At 38.3% G+C, this 19643-nt stretch overlaps 1 protein-coding gene across 5 annotated transcripts in view; it reads right to left on the bottom strand.

Annotated features, from left to right (window-relative positions):
• The window catches only part of NSUN6 (NOP2/Sun RNA methyltransferase 6), a 69878-nt gene that overhangs the window by 8749 nt on the left and 41486 nt on the right, over positions 1–19643 (bottom strand). For 3 of the 5 annotated variants that reach the window (XM_019460641.2, XM_019460642.2, XM_053895603.1), the window contains 3 exons: positions 6906–7054; positions 3413–3538; positions 224–1721 (listed from right to left, as the gene is read on the bottom strand). In XM_019460641.2, coding sequence (XP_019316186.1) covers positions 1509–1721; positions 3413–3538; positions 6906–7054 — 488 coding nt within the window. In that variant the 3' untranslated portion in view covers positions 224–1508. The remainder of the gene's footprint in view (positions 1–223; positions 1722–3412; positions 3539–6905; positions 7055–19643) is intronic. The other 2 variants (XM_019460640.2, XM_053895602.1) reach the window with 2 other exon arrangements.

The raw sequence follows: 19643 nt of genomic DNA, 5'->3' as shown, positions 1-19643 counted from the left end.
GCAGCGACAGAAAAAACAGGGTTCTTGCCTCCAAGACTTTCCCAAGCATGGGGGGAGGGGTAAAGGGCATGGCCAGTAAACTAAGAGTGAGTGTGTTAAGTACCATGACAGCAGCAGAAGTAGGTCCTAGGGATATATGGAAAGACAGAAATGCCTAAGCCAACCTCGGAGAAGGATATTCAAGAAAGGCTTCTTCAAAGAAGAGGCCTGCTGAAGAGCTTACCTGATCCGAGAGACCTTGCAATCTTGATGGACACAATAGATGGAAGAAATTCTGAACAGAAACCTAGGAGGGAAAAAAAGGAAACTATCAGGTAGTTGTTCCCAGTTGTCCACCTTGTATGCCCAAGGCTGAGAAACTCTGAGATGATTCAAAAGGAAGTTAACAAAACATTTAGATGTATTTAATACTGTATAAGGGCTGGGTATTGAGTACTTAAATATATCTTCTCTAAAAAGCAATAGGATGAAGCAAGCCTAAGGTTATAATTAATTTTTAGTAAGAGCAGTCACATTGCTGCTAACAGTGGCATGTCTGGTCACTTTTAGGGGATGTTCTGGATTTTGCTGGATTCCAGATTTGATCATGAGGTGCCCTTTTTTTGTCTTCATCTACCATACTCACAGTTGCTTTGTCTGATGTTGGGAGTTCTGTGAATGTGTTGATGTTCAACAGAACACCAAAGCTTGGCTCTAAGGGTCAAGCCAGTTCCCACAGTTATCACAATAACTTGCAGAACAGGTATTCCAGGGGATGATGAAAGGTAGTACCCAAACTGTGGAATACTCTCATAATTTTAATCTACAGAGTGAAGAAAACATTGTAGTTTTCAGTTTAAAAGCATGGAAAAAAAAAAAAAAAAGTAAACATGGTGAAGACACACTACCATTTAGGAGAGGTCCAGATTTCATTTCAAAGAGTTGACTGATCAAATAGTAAGCAGAAAACCTCAGATAAAATGCTCACCTCAGTTATGAGTACATGAAAAGCGTTATAGTTCCCAGGCCCTGAATTTTTAGAAAACTACCACCCCTTAGGAACTCTCAAGAACAAAACACTACTTTTTATCAAATTAAGTATTACTCATTTTATTTCTCTTGTTATCATCACAGATTTTAACATTAAAAATGATTTGTATTCTTCATACATTAAAACACAAAACCCCAAATGAAAATATGCTCCAGATATCTGTAGGCATCTCATTTTCTTTATACTGTGCTAAATTCTTAAGAAAAAGCATATTTTAAACACAAAATATAATCTTGTACCACCCCCCAACTACCTCCTCCGTGAAGCGGTCTCTTAAGCCTCTTGCTCCCTGGTACAACAGCTGGCAGCCTTTTCTGTTTCCTTAGCAACTATGTCATCAATCACCAGGCCTGACAACAGTTTGATTAAGAAAAAACAAAAACAAAAAACACAAAAAAACGGAGGCAGGAAAGGAAGGAAGGAAGAAAACCAAACAAAACCATAGAGCTAATGTTTGGAACTTTCGTTTCTATGGATCCTACGTGCTTTTGCATTTTATGAATTTTGCAATAAAAAAACCTATACAATCTTTATTTGCCAGCCAAATCGTGTCTTCTATTCTGGCATCTCCGAGAGAAGCAATGTCAGTGTCCCGAACTGGCACAACAGATGGATCAAATCGCTGCAGCTGTTTCAATTGTTCAAATGATAGGCCGGCTCCCATCATTCCTTCTCCTCCAATCTGCGGTTCCTGTGTGGAGAAAGGGAAAAAAATACGAACATCCTATAATTAGTAAATGTGCCTGTGTACAATTTAAAAGACAAAATTGAGGTATAAGTACCACCACTTCCAAAAATAGATAAATGTTATCTCTGTGGAATGTACGTGCGGCTTTTCTCGGTGGTAACAAATGGTCACCTGATGAATGACTATCTGTTAGGACCCATCTGCTCATCAAGTACTGCAGCTTTGCCACATTTTAGCTGTATGTATTTTTTTTTTAACGTTTATTTTTGAGAGAGAGGAAGAGAGACAGTGCGCGAGCAGGAGAGGGAGACACAGAATCTGAAGCAGCTCCAGGCTCTGAGCTGTCGGCACAGAGTCCGACGCGGGGCTCGGACTCAGCAACCATGAGATCATGGCCTGAGCCGAAGTCGGACGCTTAACTGACTGAGCCGCCCAGGCAGCCCTGGCTGTGTGGTGTTAAGCAAGTCCTGTCTCCTCATCTACGAAACAGATCAAGTACTCAGTTCGAAGACTTGAAGAAGGTGGTGGTATGCCCGGCATACAGTGGCCAGTCAGTGAAACATCATTATCAACAACAGTAATAAATACAAATTCAGCTTTATCATCACATTCCCCAAAGCGGACCTAAAGGTGCCTTTCTCTGACCCACACCAATTGGATGATCAAAGTCTTCTATTGTTTTTAAATGTACTAGAACAATTATTACAAAGAGATAAAGTAAGACTGTGTCAGTTGGTTTAGAAAACAGAATCATAAGGAACTGAGTGATATGTGTGAACCATGACCGCAAAAGATCGACAATCCTAACTTCAGTCACCAATGCACAAACGTTTGCGTACTACTGAAAACCTATCGTTTATTAACTCCTGGGCAGAAAGTTTCTCTCTCTTCTAGGTATATATTGAGTATTGTCTATACATACACACACACACATAAAATTCAAGTGAATTCTGAAGTCTTCCTTTCCTCTACAAAGCAGTTATCTTAACTTCTGAGTCTAGAAACCACCTCTCAATTTTTATTCATATATCCCAATTACCTACTAGAATTCTGTACAGGAAGGTTACTGAGGTTAGATGTTCAATGTATCTAATTGAATGTGAGTATTGTTACATATTTAAATTAATCTCAAACATCATGAGGTAAACATAATATACTTTTGATAAAAACCGAAACAGGTCAAATAAAGTGTAAGAAAACTTTTAAAATGTTACATATTTTATGTAACAAATTGTGAAGAAGCAATAATCCTGAACCATTTTCTCCCCTCCGCTAGTCTTCTGATATGCCAGTTATTACAGCTTATTTGATTGAGAAAAAAAATGCTCAACATACTCCATACCAGCAAAATGTAGGACCAGGAGAGGAAAGGAATAAACAACTCTTTAGGAAAAAAAGGTCTGCATAAACTGAACAAGAGCCACAGGTGAAAGAAACCTGTAACACAAGTACACCTGAGCTCTGTGGCATTTTAACACAACGGCAAAGAACGAAGACGGGGAAAAATGCTGGGACGTGGAAATTCTCTGTTCATGTCAAATGGATCTCACTGGAGGAACATGCTTGTCTATTGCAGTATTTGTTTCTGAAGTTTCGCTGGACACATTTTTTCATATGACAACCTCGTGTTTATCGCCACACTCATGATTCTGTGACTTGTCACATTACACAGAGAAAACCGAACTCACTCATACCTGGGGCTGAAGCTGGAGGCAAGGAAAGGTTGCGAGGGCCCAGGCAACCTGTTCTTCGTTTTCCGCCAGTGTGATGGTGCACGTGCTGTAAACCAGCACGCCCCCCGGCTTCAGCAGCTCAACTGCCTAAACAAACATGTGATCAGACTACGGGTGTACCACAAGGCAAAATCAACATTTTACAGGATTTTATATCTGTAGGACACCTTTCACGTGTTTGGGATAAATGTTCTGTATGATCAAGACTCACTCTCTGAGTCGAGTGTTCCAGCCCAGGTGCATTTCGCGCTCTTGGAACTGTTAGTGCGCTGAAACCAAGACTTTCCTAAATGTAAGCATTCACTTTCACTACTTTAGATACCCCTTTTTATGCCCCAAATCACACATGTACACTTTGTAAGCCATCCTCCTTTCTGAACTCTGTAGTCATGTATTCAATCGCCTTCTCCATTTGTCTACTATCGAATTTGACGTGTCTCAAACTGAACACCTGTCTTCCAAGACCTTTTAGAGAAGTGCTATTTTCAGGCCCCCAACCGGAGATGATCTTTTACGCCTCTCTTTCTCCTGCACTCCCATCCGCTAGCAAATCCCATTGGCTCTACCTTTAAAATATATCCAGAGTTTGGCCACCTCCCCTGCCATCATTCTGGTCCAAGCTACACCGTCTTTCGCCTCCTTCTCAGCCCACCTGCTTCCTTGTCTGCCCTCCTACAATCATCTCCAGACAGCAGCCGGAGAGCAGTGTTTTTAAAACTCGTCACTTCTCAGCTCAAAACCCTTCAAATGTCTCGACTTATCACTCGTGGTCCAAGCCCAGGTCCTTACGGTGGCTTTCAAAGCCCTACACAGAGCAGGCCTCTGGCTGCCCTTCTGACACGCCTCGCTCACTCTGCTTTAGCAACACTGGCCTCTGCTGTTCCGGAACACACAGGGCACAGGCCCACCTCAAGATCTGTGCACAGGCTTGGAAACTCTTCTAATTCTCTGCATTGCTTCCTCACAATCTTATCTCTGTGTATATGTCACCTTTCCAGGACTGCCCTCCCTGACCATCCCAGGTAAAACTACAACTACTCAAATCCAGCAATCCTACCTTCCCTTCTTTAGTCTGCTCTGTTACTATACATAATAACTTACTCATCTGTTTATATCTTCCTCCCCATTTGGAATAGACACTCCATGAATAAGGCAGGGGTTGTCATTCTTTCACGGCTATATTGATAGCACCCAGAACAGTCCATACTGTGGTATGGTCAGGTGCTCAATGAATATTTGTCCAGTAAATAAATGAATCAAGAAATAAGGTGTTAATAAGAAAATTAATTTTTCCCAAATAACTAAAAACCGTATCTTTTCAAACTCCTAGATATTTAAAAACATTAAAAAAATTTTTTTAATGTTTATTTATTTTTGAGAAAGAGACAGAGCAAGAGACAATGAGCGGAGGGGCAGAGAGAGAGAGGGAGACCCAGAATCTGAAGCAGGCTCCAGGCTCCGAGCTGTCAGCACAGAGCCCGACACGGGACTCAAACCAACGAGCCGTGAGATCATGACCTGAACCAAAGTTGGACACTTAACTCAGTCACTCAGGTGCCCCAATATTTAAAAACATTTTAATGAAAGTCTTTAAAATACATCCTATACATAGTATACTATTACACACACACACACACACACACACACACACACACACACACACACACACACACTATATGCCATCTGGTATTTATGAGTATGAATAAACTATATAATAATATATACCATCTATACTACATATATGTATTTTTATTACATATAGTATATATTTGTGCCTTCTTAACTAGAGTATGCTGATGAAAATTTAAACTTTGTAAATGTGTGCCAGTTACTGTTTTAAGCATTTTACATGGATTTTCTCAATTTACTTATAACCATGAGGCATAGTTACTATCTCCCATGAGGTGACCCTATCAGGTGGATTTATAGTCCCCATTTCTCATATAAAGAAAACAATGTACCTAAAGTCACTCGTGTGGAAGCTGCACAGTTCCAAACAAGATAGTGTCTGATTAAAGTCCACGTTCTCCATCAACACAACTCCGCACTAAACGGCAAATGTGCTATATTCTGAACTCTCTCTCGTAGCTATTCCTTTTCATTGAGATCACTGCATCTACTCCTAAGAAACCTTTTAAAATGTTCTTTCTGCTTTGACCTAAAAAAGAACAAAAAGCCCAGTCTTTTAAAACAGTGTCTTAATTGTACCCTCAACAGAGTGGGTTTCAACCCTAAGTAAAGCTTCCTTTTTGCTGTCTGCTGTTTTAACTTCCAGGATGTGCTCCTTGAAGACTGAAGAAAAAGTTGAATAATCTACCCTGAGTGCCACCTTTGGGTATAAAAGGAGATACTAGAGAGATGAGCAGAAACATGCTCAAAGGTAACTTTAGAGACTGCATAATCACAGGTACCCATTTGCTGCAGCCTATGTATTTATAACTGCAGGGCTGAGAGAAAATAACAAAGTCATCTTTGATCAAATGCTCTCTACATTCTGCGAAATCCACCGAATCACGTTCGCAAGCCAGAAAGAAATCCTCAAATGTTCTATTTGGGTTTCTCTTGAAACGTGCTAGAGACCAGTGAAATTAGCCAAGCTTTTACGGTTCTTCTATATTCTACACTGAATGGTCACTTCTCATTTTTATTGATGTGTTTCCCTTCTCCTGGACTCTTCCCATTTCTAATACACTACCGAAGATGATCCAGGAACCCTATAAAAAAAAGAGTAACTCATTTATATCCCATTCTTTACACATCAGTTAGCAACTATGATGTTAACAACTCAGTGACTTCTTAAGATGTATCAGAAGGTTGGAGACCCATTAAATGTCTCAGTGAAGAAATTCTGCCTCTGCCTGTAATAAAGAGTGATCAACACAAATGAAAGCTTCATTATTTAAACTGGGTTTTCTCTGTCCTTTTCCATGTGATAAAGCAACATAAAACTTGACATTTTAACCATTTGTAAGCGTACAGTTCAGTGGCATTAAGTACATTCACACTGTCTGCACCCATCACCATCACCCATCTCCAGAACCTTTCAGTTTCCCAAATGCGAACTCTGTACCCATTTTAAACACTAATTCCCCATCCCTCCAGCCCCTGGTAATCTTTCTTCTACTTTCTATCTCTAAGAATGTTCCTATTCTAGTTACCTCATAGAAATGGAAACAGACAGCATTTGTCTTTCTGTGTCTGGCTTATACCACTTGGCGTAAGTTCCCAAAGTTCATTCATGTTGTGCCAGGATTTCCTTCCTGTGGAGAGCTGAGTAATATTCTATTATATGTGTACACATTTTCTTATCCATTCACCTGTTGATAGACAAGTGGGTCGTTTCCCTATTTTGGTTATTGTGAGAAATGCTGCTATGAACACTGCTTCTCGGTCTTTGAAACATCAAAGTAGCGAAGGTCAACTTTTTTTTTCACATCAAAGTATCATCACCTACCACAGTAAAGAGTTTTCTCTGTAATGGCTGATATGATGTCACTTCTTTCAAAGTCCAAGAACAAGCCATGTTTGGCCTCTGTCCCATTCCACTGCACGGTGCATCAAGAAGAATTCGGTCAAAAGATTCTCGTAAGAATGGAGGTTTTCCTGTGAAGAGAATTATAAACATACTTGTTATGTGCCTATAGGTGTAGAATAGAAAACTCCCGACATAGGGGTGCCTGGGTGACTTAAGTCTGATGAGCGTCCGACTTTGGCTCAGGTCATGATCTCAAAGCTTGTGAGTTCGAGCCCCGTGTCAGGCTCTCTGCTCTCAGCACAGAGCCCACTTCGATCCTCTGTCTTCCTCTCTCTCTCTGCCCCTCTCCTGCTCGTGCTCTCTCTCAAAAAAAAAAAAAAAAAAAAAAAAAAAAAAAAAAAAAAAAAAAAAATATATATATATATATATATATATATATATATATATATATATATATATTTAAATAAAAAAAAGAAAACTCCTGAGATAGAACCAATTATCAGAAACTTAAAATCATCATCTAGACTACAAAGAAAAACAATTTCTCCTTTCAAGTAGCTGGTAAAGCTAATTCTGACATATGTAAAAAGGTTAACAATGTAATTATTATAATTGAGGGTTATTCTGTTGACACAGTGCAAATTAAGGCCTAATCATATGAGACTTTGTATCCCCAATGTCACAAGCCACAATTCATCAGAGCGAGGACCTGGAATTCATTCTAGTCATACTGAGAGCGGACACTTCTCTCGGCAATCCCTACTGCAGACAGCCCCCCAAAACAAGAATACCTGTTAGGTTCTAGTCAAATATACTGGTTCTGAGGTTCCTCACTCTCCTCGCTTTCATGGCCATCAGCAAGGCTATGCTCTAGAGTATCTCCTTGTATCACATGAATAATTTTCTCCGCTCCGACTTCTGAGTTATTTAGTGTTACTGGACAAAATCATGAAACCGGTCTGTTTATATATTTCTGCTATTTAATAACTGCAAGATATTGCTGCTGACTGCCCTCACAGGAAGCCAGCTGACTGCCCACGGGAACCACAGCAATGTTCTGAGAACCACAAGATCACCTGCTTTTCTCTGACTGCACAACTGTCATACGTGAGCTCTTATCAATTTAACTCATCTCCACCTATAACCATCCCTGCATTCTCACCCACAGTCTCAGAAGATCTTCTCAAAGTAAACAATTATTTTTAAGGTTTTTGGTACATACTGAAAAAATGCTCCAGAAAAATTATAGCAATTTACACTTTCATTACGATTATACTCATTCTCCTAAAAATCTTCATCAAAGAAGTTATTATTGTTGTTGTTGTTTCATTGGCCATTTCTATTTTTCCTTTATATGGTCACCTCTCTTGTTTTGTCCTTTTTCTACTTAGACTGTTGGCTTTTTCTTACTGATCAGAAGAGCTATAGGGGTAGTAGCTGCTTTCTGCACATGATTAGCTCCAGGATGCTTCGATGATCTCCTTTTGCTTTTCCAGCTCTCCAACATCGATTTAACACGTTCCTTACACTATTTTTTTATACCAAATTGTCTCTCTTAGAAAACCAAAAACTCTCCCACAGCTACCTAAATCTCTTGAATAAACTCCTTACACTAACAAATAAAGACCTCTTCTCTAGCTTCTCGACTACTCCATGTACTTCCCTAGCTACCTTTCTCAGTACTCAGCCACATTCACCAATGTTAAAAAAAAAAAACAAACCAAAAAACCCACATCACTTTGTTACCAAAAATGTCATGAGCTTTGCTATTTCCATGCTTCTGCTAATTCTATTTTCCTGAGATGCCCCAGCACTCATTTCCACTTGTCAAAATGCTATCTACCCTTTCAAGCCCTAACAAATGTCACCTCCTCAGCCTAAACTCTTTTTTCTATTGTCCCTAGAAGAAGTAATCCATTCCTCTGAGTTGCCATAGCATTAGGTATCTTTTGGATGTATATATATTTTTTTCCTGAGAGAGGGAGAGCGGGTGAGCGTATGAGCAGGGAAGAGATGTAGAGGGAGAAGGAGAGAATCTTAAGCAGGCTCCATGCTCGGCACAGACCTCAACATGGGACTCGATCCCATGACCCTGGGATCGTGACCTGAGCTGCAATCAAGAGTTGAGTGAGCCACGCAGGCACCCCTTGGATGTAGAGTCTCATACACACTAGCGTTCAAGTGTTACTTCCATCTAGACACTGAAAATTCCTAAAAAACAGGACAAGCAAGCCCACAAGATACCTTTGTATGGACTAGAATTAAGGTATGCGTATCTCTAGGTTAACATAGTTCTGCACCATGATAAACAGAGCACAGGCTGGCCTTCAGCCCCTCAACATATCCCCCAGCCAGGCACCCTTGTACAGAGCAGAAGCAAATGCCATGGCCTTGACAGGGATAGGGACAATGCCAACTCACTGAACTCACTGTTCTTAATAAGTACCATTTTCACAGAAAGCAGTGGGTAATTATACAAAAATTGAGACATTCCTAAAAATATTCTAGACCTGTCTGAGACTAAGATCACCAAATGACCACAAAGATACCTGGTGCAAGAGAAATCTCTCTTGTTCAAAAGTAGAAAGCCATGAAATGAACATTTAAGGCTTGTATGCAGTTTAGGAGTACCCAAATTTTTATTTATCCAAAGCTTTTCCTCAATATATATTCTTAGAACAACCTTCAGTGATTTCTAAAACTGCATTCGTTTGGAGTGGTGTATAATTTAGGAGCAATTTTATGATGGAAACAATAAGACTGGGACAACATTTGGAATGAGGGGATACAGACCTTCTCCCCGGTGCAAGAATTATAACTAGTAAAAACTGTAACAAAAGCGAAAACCACCATTTAAAGTCTCTAGAAAATGCCTGGGACATACATCAAATGAAGAAACGCTTATTAAAGAAAATCTAAGAAATGTGAGTATCTGTGGTATCTGAGCCACGATCCACTCACACACACTCTCTCTCAAAAAATTAACATTAAAAATTATAAAATAAAATCACCTTAGTATGCAACATAAGAATTTTAATCATATTAATTCAATTTACGGAGCAGGTAAAAGTCACCCTGAAGTAAACTGGAAGAATTATTGATTTTGTGCTCTTTCATTTTTCAAGTCAGTATTTATTCCATGTCCAGTTAACAATTTTTGTGCATATAAATTTATGCACTAGGAATACAAATTATTTAAAACTGTGAAAAAATTATATTTTCCAAAGATAGCTATGCCAATACCTTCCATCCCACATGCCCTTCAATTTGACATTGACTCTTCTCCCACAAGAGGTGGGGTCTAATGTTCCTTTTCTTTTATTGTGGACAAGAGCAGAACTGATACTACATGACTTCTGGACTAAGTCATAAAAGGTTGATACAGCTTCTGCCTGGGGCTCTTAGGACACTCATTCTCAGAACCTAAGCCACTTGGTCTGAGAAAGCCCAGTCGGTACACATGGGAGAGGCCACGTGTAGGTCCTATCTGAGAACCACCATCAACCTCCAGACATGCACGTGACAGAGAAAGCTTTTGAGATGACGCTTCCCTCAGGTACCCAGTGACTGCTAATTGCGTCAGATACTCAAAGTGAGAACCACTCAGAGGTCCCAGTCATTCCCTCAAACTGTGAGAAATAATAATAAGATCACTGTTAGGTCACTAAGTGATGAAATGATTCATCAGCAGTTCATACCCAGAACTGTTTAAAAATCAAAACCACCCTGCAACTTGACATCAGTGCATGGTTAAGAAGCCACTGAATCAACTTCTTGCCACCTTACACTACACACCTCACTCATCCGCTCAGAGTCTGTCTTTCAACTTAAAAAGAAAAGAAAAATTTTATTAACTAAAAGGAACTCAGAAAACACGGGGTGGGGGGTGGTTGTTAAATGGCAGAATAGGAAGATCTTGAGCTCACCTTATACCACAGACACTAAACCAACAACCGTATCTACTGCAACTGATTCGGAAAGTCTGAAGACTGGGAGAAGAGACCTTCCACAGCTAGTCACAGAGAGAAGGCCGTATCAGAAAGGGTAAGAGGGGTGGAGACAAGGTCGATAACCAAACTCCTCGTGTGAAAAACCACAAAAGGAAGGGACATCACAAACATAGAGGAGTGAGTGGATCAGGACCCACAGCAGGCAACCTCAGTCCTGGGCACTTACTGGGAACATGAGTCTTCACGATATCTGGCTTTGAAAATCAGCAGAGCCTAAAAATGGGAGCTCTGACAATCAGGCGATATCAGTTGATTTTTCAAGAGAAACTCTGCAGCCCAGAAGGATGCCTTCAAAGTGCTGAAAGGAAAAACCTACAACCCAAAATACTCTACCCGGCAAAGTTATCTTGAAGCAGAAATGAAGGAGAGATAAAGAGTTTCCCGGACAAGCAAAAGTTAAAAGAGTTTATCACCACTAAACCAGCCTTATAAGAACTGTTAAAAGGAATTCCTTAAGAGGTAAGAAAAGCCTGTAACTAGAAGAAAAATATAAAAGGAAAAAAACTTCACTGGTAAAAGCAAACATAGAGTGACCATAGTAAATTAATCACTTATAAAGCTAGTATGGAGGCTAAAACATTAATGTTGGGAAATCACATACATCTACCAAAATCAGTCAAGGAATATACAAAATAAAAAGACATAAATATGATATCATATACATAAAATGAAAGGGGAGTCAAAATTTATGCTTTTAGAATGTGTTCAAGGGACGCCTGGATGGCTCAGTTGGTTGAGTGCCTGACTCTTGATTTCAGCTCAGGTCATGTATGATCCCTGGGGATATGGGATCGAGCCCTGAATCTGGCTTCACACTAAGCATGGAGTCTATCCCCTCCACCACCACCACCCCCCCCCCCCCGACTCGTGCTTTTTTTTTTAATTTTATTTTTTATTTTTTAAAATTTACATCCAAATTAGTTAGCAAATAGTGAAACAATGATTTCAGGAGTAGATTCCTTAATGCCCCTTAACCATTTAGCCTCTCCCCCTTCCCACAACCCCTCCAGTAACCCTCAGTTTGTTCTCCATCTTTATGAGTCTCTTCTGTTTTGTCCCCCTCCCTGTTTTTATATTATTTTGGCTTCCCTTATGTTCATCTGTTTTGTTTCTTAAAGTCCTCATATGAGTGAAGTCATATGATTTTTGTCTTTTTCTGACTAATTTCATTTAACATAATACCCTCCAGTTCCATCCACGTATTTGCAAATGGCAAGATTTCATTCTTTTTGATTGCCAAGTAATACACCATTGTATATATATATACCATATCTTCTTTATCCATTCATCCATCGATGGACATTTGGGCTCTTTCCATACTTTGGCTATTGTTGATCGTGCTGCTATAAACATGGGGGTGCATGTGTGCCTTTGAAACAGCACACCTGTATCACGTGGATAAATGCCTACTAGTGCAATTGCTGGGTCGTAGGGTAGTTCTATTTTTAGTTTTTTGAGGAACCTTCATACTGTTTTCCAGAGTGGCTGCACCAGCTTGCATTGCCACCAACAATGCAAAAGAGATCCTCTTTCTCCGCATCCTTGCCAACATCTGTTGTTGCCTGAGTTGTTAATGTTAGCCATTCTGACAGGTGTAGTGATATCTCATTGTGGTTTTGATTTGTACTTCCTTGATGATGAGTGATGCTGAGCATTTTTTCATGTGTCGGTTGGCCATCTGGATGTCTTCCTTGGAGAAGTGTTTATCCATGTCTTTTGCCCATTTCTTCAGTGGGTTATTTGTTTTTTGCTTGCTGAGTTTGATAAGTTCTTTCTAGATCTTGGATACTAACCCTTTATCGATATGTCATTTGCAAATATCTTCTCCCATTCTGTCAGTTGCCATTAAGTTTTGCTGATTGTCTCCTTCACTGTGCAGAAGCTTTTTATTTTGATGAGGTCCTAGTACTTCATTTTTGCTTTTGTTTCCCTTGCCTCCGGAGACGTGTTGAATAAGAAGTTGCTGTGGCCAAGATCAAAGAGGTTGTTGCCTGCTTTCTCCTCGAGGATTTTGATGGCTTCCTGTCTTACACTGAGGTCTTTCATCCATTTTGAATTTATTTTTTGTGTATGGTGTAAGAAAGTGGTCCAGGTTCATTCTTCTGCAAGTCGCTGTCCAGTTTTCCCAGCACCACTTGCTGAAGAGACTGTCTGTATTCCATTGGATATTCTTTCCTGCTTTGTCAAAGTTTAGTTGACCATACGTTTGTGGGTCCATTTCTGGGTTCTCTATTCTGTTCCATTGATCTGAGTGTCTGTTCTTGGGCCAGTACCATACTGTCTTGATAATTACAGCTTTGTAGTACAGTTTGAAGTCCAGAATTGTGATGCCTCCTGTTTTGGTTTTGTTTTTCAAGATTGCTTTGGCTATTCGGGGTCTTTTCTGGTTCCATATAAATTTTAGGATTATGTGTTCTAGCTCTGTGAAGAATGCTGGTGTTACTCTGAGAGGGATTGCACTGAATATGTAGATTGCTTTGGGTAGTATCGACATTTTAACAATATTTGTTCTTCCTATCCAGGAGCATGGAATCTTTTTCCATTTCTTTGTGTCTTCTTCTATTTTTTTCATAAGCTTTCAGTGTATAGATTTCCATGTATAGATTTCAGTTTTCAGTGTGTAGATTTTTTACCTCTTTGGTTAGATTTATTCCTAGGTATTTTATGGTTTCTTGTGCAACGGTAACAAGATCCCATTCTTGTGCAATGGGATCAATTCCTTGATTTCTCTTTCTGTCACTTCATTGTTGGTGTATAGGAATGCAACTGATTTCTGTGCGTTGATTTTATATCCTGCAACTTTGCTGAATTCATGAATCAATTCTAGCAGTTTTTTGGTGGAATCTTTTGGGTTTTCCATATAGAGTATCATGTCAACTGCGAAGAGTGAAAGTTTGACCTCCTCCGGCCGATTTGGATGCCTTTTATTTCTTTGTGTTGTCTGACTGCAGAGGCTAAGACTTCCAATACTATGTTGAATAACAGTGGCGAGAGTGGACATCCCTGTCTTGTTCCTGACCTTCAGGGGAAAGCTGTCAGTTCTTCCCCATTGAGGATGATATTAGTGTTGGGTAGTTCATATATGGCTTTTATGATCTCAAGATATGCTCCTTCTATCCCTACTTTCTTGAGGGTTTTTATCAAGAAAGGATGGTGTATTTTGTCAAATGCTTTCTCTGCATCTATTGAGAGGATCATATGGTTCTTGTCCTTTCTTTTATTGATGTGATGAATCACGTTAATTGTTTTGCGGATATTGAACCAGCCCTAGATCCCAGGTATAAATCCCGCTTGGTCGCGGTGAAAAACTTTTTTAATATATTGTTGGAGCCGGTTGGCTAATATCTTGTTGAGGATTTTTGCATCCATGTTCATCAGGAAAATTGGTCTGTAGTTCTCCTTTTTAGTGGGGTCTCTGGTTTTGGAATCAAGGTAATGCTGGCTTCATAGAAAGAGTTTGGAAGTTTTCTTTCTGTTTCTAATTTTTGGAACAGTTTCAAGGGAATAGGTATTAACTCTTCCTTAAATGTTTGGTAGAATTCCCCTGGAAAGCCTTCTGGTCCTGGACTCTTCTTTTTGGGGAGATTTTGATTACTAATTCGATTTCCTTACTGGTTTTGGGTCTGTTCAAATTTTCTATTTCTTCCTGTTTCAGTTTTGGTAATGTATATGTCTAGGAATTTGTCCATTTCTTCCAGATTGCCCACTTTATTGGCATATAATTGCTCATAATATTCTCCTATTATTGTTTTTATTTCTGTTGTTTTGGTTATGATCTCTCCTCTTTGATTCTTGATTTTACTTATTTGGGTCCTTCCCTTTTTCTTCTTGATCAAACTGGCTAGTGGTTTATCAATTTTGTTAATTCTTTCAAAGAACCAGCTTCTGGTTTCATTCATCTGTTCTACTGTTTTGTTTTTTTTTTTGGTTTCGATAGCATTAATTTCTGCTCTAATCTTTATTATTTGTCTTCTGCTGGTTTTGGGTTTTATTTGCTGTTCTTTTTCCAGCTCCTTAAGGCATAAGTTTAGGTTGGGTATCTGAGATCTTTCTTCCTTCTTTAGGAAGGCCTGGTTTGCTATATACTTCCCTATGACCACCTTTGCTGCGTCCCAGAGGTTTTGGGTTGTGGTGTTAACATTTTCATTGACTTCCATATACTTTTTAATTTCCTCTTTAACTTCTTGGTTAGCCCATTCATTCTTTAGTAGGATGTTCTTCAGTCTCCAAGTATTTGTTACCTTTCCAAATTTTTTCTTGTGGTTGATTTCAAGTTTCATAGCTTTGTGGTCTGAAAATATGCACAGTATGATCTCAATCTTTTTGTACTTACTTAGGGTCATGCTGTCTCTTAAAAAAAAAAAAAAAAGAACGTGTTCGAACTTAAGTGACCACCAACTTAACATAGACTGCTATACACAAGTGGATGTTATAAATGAATGCCATGGTAACCACAAATAAAACCTATAACAGATACACATACACAAAAAGAGAAAAGAACCCAAGCATAACACTAAAGAAAACCACCAAACCACCAAGGAAGAGAGCAAGGAAAAAAGAAAAGAACAGAGAAGAACTACAAAAATAACCAGAAAGCAATTAACAAAATGGCAATAATTATGTACCTATCAATAACTGCTTTTAAGTTTAAATAAATGCTCCATTCAAAAGACAGGTGGCTAAATGAATAAAAACCAAGACCTGTCTCTAGGCTGTCTACAAAAGACTTGTTTCAGACCTAAAGATACAGAGACTGAAAATGAAGGGATGGAAAAAGATATTCTGTGCAAACAGAAGCAAAAAATTAAAAAGCCAGGCAGAAACACCTATGTCAAACAAAACAGACTTTAAAACAAAGGTTCTAATAAGAGATAAATAAGGGTATTACATAATGATAAAGGGATCAAGCCAGCAAGAGGATATAACAATTGTAAATATCTATCCACCCAACATAGAAGTACCTAAATACATAAAGCAAATATTAACAGACATAAAATGACAATACAATACTAATATACAATAATAGCAGTGGACTTTAACACCTCAATTACGTCAACTGATAAAATATCCAGACAGAAAATCAACAAGCAAACAGTGGCTTTGAAATACACATTAGACCAAATGGACCTAACAGATACAGAACATTCCATCCAAAATAAGCAGAACACACATTCTTTTCTAGTGCACATGGCATATTCTCCAAAGCGGATCACATGTCAGGCCACAAAACAAGCCTCACTAAGTTTAAAAACGCTGAAATCATATCAATTATCTTTTCCAACCACAACAATATGAAACTAGAAAGCAATTATTTAAAAAACAGAAACAAGAAAAAACACAAATACATGGTGGCTAAACAACATGCTACTAATCAGTCAATGGGTCAATGATGAAATAAAAAAGGAAATAAAAAAATACCCGGAGACAAATGAAAATGGAAACGCAACAGTCCAAAATTTTGGGACATAGCAAATGCAGTTCTAAGACAGAAGTTTGCAGTGATATAGGTATACCTCAAGAAACCAGAAAAATCTCACATAATCTGACCTTATAACTAAAGAAACAAGGAAAAAGAACAAAGCTTAAAGTTAGAAGTAAATAAAAAGATTAGAGCAGAAATAAATTGAGACTAAAAAAAACAGTAAAGATCAATAACTGAATAAACAAAATTAATAAACCTTTATACAGATTCATCAAAACTCTAATAAAATCAGAAATAAAAGAGCAGAAATAACTGACACCACAGAAATAAAAAGGATTCTAAGAGAACACTACAAAAAAATGATACGCAAACTGGAAAACGTAAAAGAAATGCATCAATTCCTAGAAACATACAATCTCCCAACACTTAATAAGAAATAGAAAATTTGAACAGACCAGTTACTAGTAGTGACATTAAATCAATAATCAAAAAACTCCCAACAAACACAAGTCCAGGGCCAGATGGCCTCAAAGGTGAATTCTACCAAACATTTAAAGAAGCGTTAATACCTATTCTCAAACGATTTCAAAAAATAAAAGAGGAAGAAAAACTTTCAAAGGCATTCTAAGAAGCCATCGTTAGCCTTATACCAAAAGCAGACAATGACACTACAGAAAAAGAAAACTGCAGGCCCACATCCCTGACACAAAGACAGGTGCAAAAATCCTCAAAACATTAGCAAACCAAATTCAACAATACACGAAAAGGATCATTCACCACTATCAAATGGAATTTATTTCAGGGATGCAAGGATGGTTCAACATTCACATACTAACGTGATACATCGCATTAACAAGGGGAAGGACAAAAACCACAGGATTGGGCACCTGGGTGGCTCAGATGGTTAAGCATCCAACTCTTGCTTTCAACTCAGGTCACGATCTCATGGTTCGTGAGTTAGAGCTCCACATCAGGCTCTGTGCTGACAGTGCAGAGCCTGCTTGGAATTCTCTCTCTCTCTGCTCCCCCCAACTCGTGTGCACGTGCGCTCTCTCTCTCTCAAAATAAATAAACTTAAAAAAAAAACAAAACAAAACCATAGGATCATCTCAATAGATGCAGAAAAAAGTATCTGACAAAATGTAACATCTCGTCGTGATGAAAACTCTCAACAAAGTGGGTTTAGGAGAAACATGCCTCAATATAATAAAGGCCATATATGAAGCACACATAGCCAATATCATAGTCCATAGCAAAAAAACTGAAAGCTTTTCCTCTAAGATCAGGAATAAAACAAGGATGTCCACTCTCACCACTTCTAGTCAACATAGTACTGGAAGTACTAGTCACAGCAATCAGACAAGAAATAAAATGGATCCAAATTGGTAAGGAGAAAACAAAACTGTTACTCTTTGCAGATGACATGATACTATATATAGAAAACCCTAAAGATTAAAAAAAAATTAGAATAAATGAATTCAGTAAAGTTACAGAATGCAAAAATTAATACAGAGAAATCTATTGTGTTTCTATATGGAGAAGGAAAAATAATAAAATAATCCCATTTACAACTACACCAAAAAGAATAAAATACCTAGGAATAAATTTAACCGAGGGGAAAACCCGTACTCTGAAAATTGTAAGACATTGAGGAAAGAAACTGAAGACAATACATATAAAAAGATATGCCATACTCGCGGATGGGAAGAATATTGTTAAAATTCCCATATTACCCAAAGAAATTTACAGATTCAATGCAATCCCTACCAAAATAACTGCCGTGCTTTTCACAGAATTTGTACAGATAATACTAAAATGTGTATGAAATCACAAAGACCCCAAATACCAAAGAAATCTTGGAAAAGAAGAAGAAAGCTGGAGGTATCACAATGCCAGATTTCAAGATACACTACAAAGCGATAGTAACCTGGAAGAATATGGTACTGGCACAAAAAAAGATCAATGGAAAAGGATACAGTGGTTGGAAATAAAACCATGCTTTTATGTTCACTTAATTAATAAAAAAGGAGGCAAGAATATGCAATGGGGAGTGGGGAAAAGATGGTCTCTTCAATAAATGGTTCTGGGAAAACTGGACAGTTACATGCCAAAGAGTAAAACTGGCACACTTCCTCATATCAAACACAAAAATAAATTCAAAATGGATTAAAGACCTAAATATGAGACCTGAAGCCATAAAATTCCTAAAAGAAAACACAGGCAGTCATCTCTTTGCATCAGCCTTAGCAACATATTTATGGATATGTCTCCGCAGTAAAGGGAAAAAAAAGCAAAAATAAACTATTGGAACTAAACCAAAATAAAAAGCTTATGCACAGTGAAGGAAACCATCAGCAAAATGAAAAGGCAAACCTACTGAATGTAAGATTTTGCAAATGATATATCTATCTGTAAGGTGTTAATATCGGAAATACATACAGAACTTCTACAACTCAGCACCAAAAAAACCCCCAAAGAACACAATTAAAAAGTGAGCAGAGGACCTGAAGACATTCTTTCAAAGATGACATACAGATGGCCAACAGACCCACAAAAAGATGCTCAACATCACTAATCATCAGGGAAATGCAAAATAAAACCACAGTAAGATCTCACCTCACACAACAGTGAGAATGGCTAGTGTCAAGAAATAAATAAAGACAAGAAATAATATATAAGGATGTAAAGAAAAGAGAAATCTTTTGCACTGTTGGTGGGAATGTAAATCAATACAACTGCTATGGAAAACAGTATGGAGATTCCTCAAACAATTAAAAATAGAAATACCACATGATCCAGTAATTCTAGTACTAGATAATTATCTGAAGAAAATGAAAACATGAATTCAGAAAGATATATGCGCCCCCACATTTACTGCAGCATTAGTTACAGCAGCCAATATACGGAAGCAATTCCCAGTGTCTACGGACAGATGGATAGAGATGTGGTACACACACACACACGGAATAGTCAACCATAAAAATGAAAGGCATCTTGCCATTCACAACAACATGGATGGATCTAGAGGGTATGTAAAATAAGACAGAGAAAGACAAATACCATAGGATTTCACATATATGTGGACTCTGAATGTCAAAACAATAAACAAACAAACAGAAATAGACTCAAATACAGGGGACAAACCGGTGGTTGCCAGCAGGGAGGCGGGTGAGTTGATGGGCAAAATCAGTGAAAGAAATTAAGAGGTACAAACTTCTGGCTATAAAATGAGTAAGTCACAGAGATAAAACAAAACAAAACAAAACAAACAAACAAACAAAAAAC

This window comes from Panthera pardus, unplaced genomic scaffold, assembly GCF_024362965.1.
Source record: "Panthera pardus isolate Hobbes unplaced genomic scaffold, ASM2436296v1 HiC_scaffold_6, whole genome shotgun sequence".
In the NCBI taxonomy this organism is placed as follows: domain Eukaryota; kingdom Metazoa; phylum Chordata; class Mammalia; order Carnivora; family Felidae; genus Panthera; species Panthera pardus.
Note: the sequence above shows the minus strand (reverse complement) of the source record. Positions and strands in the feature narration are given on the sequence as shown.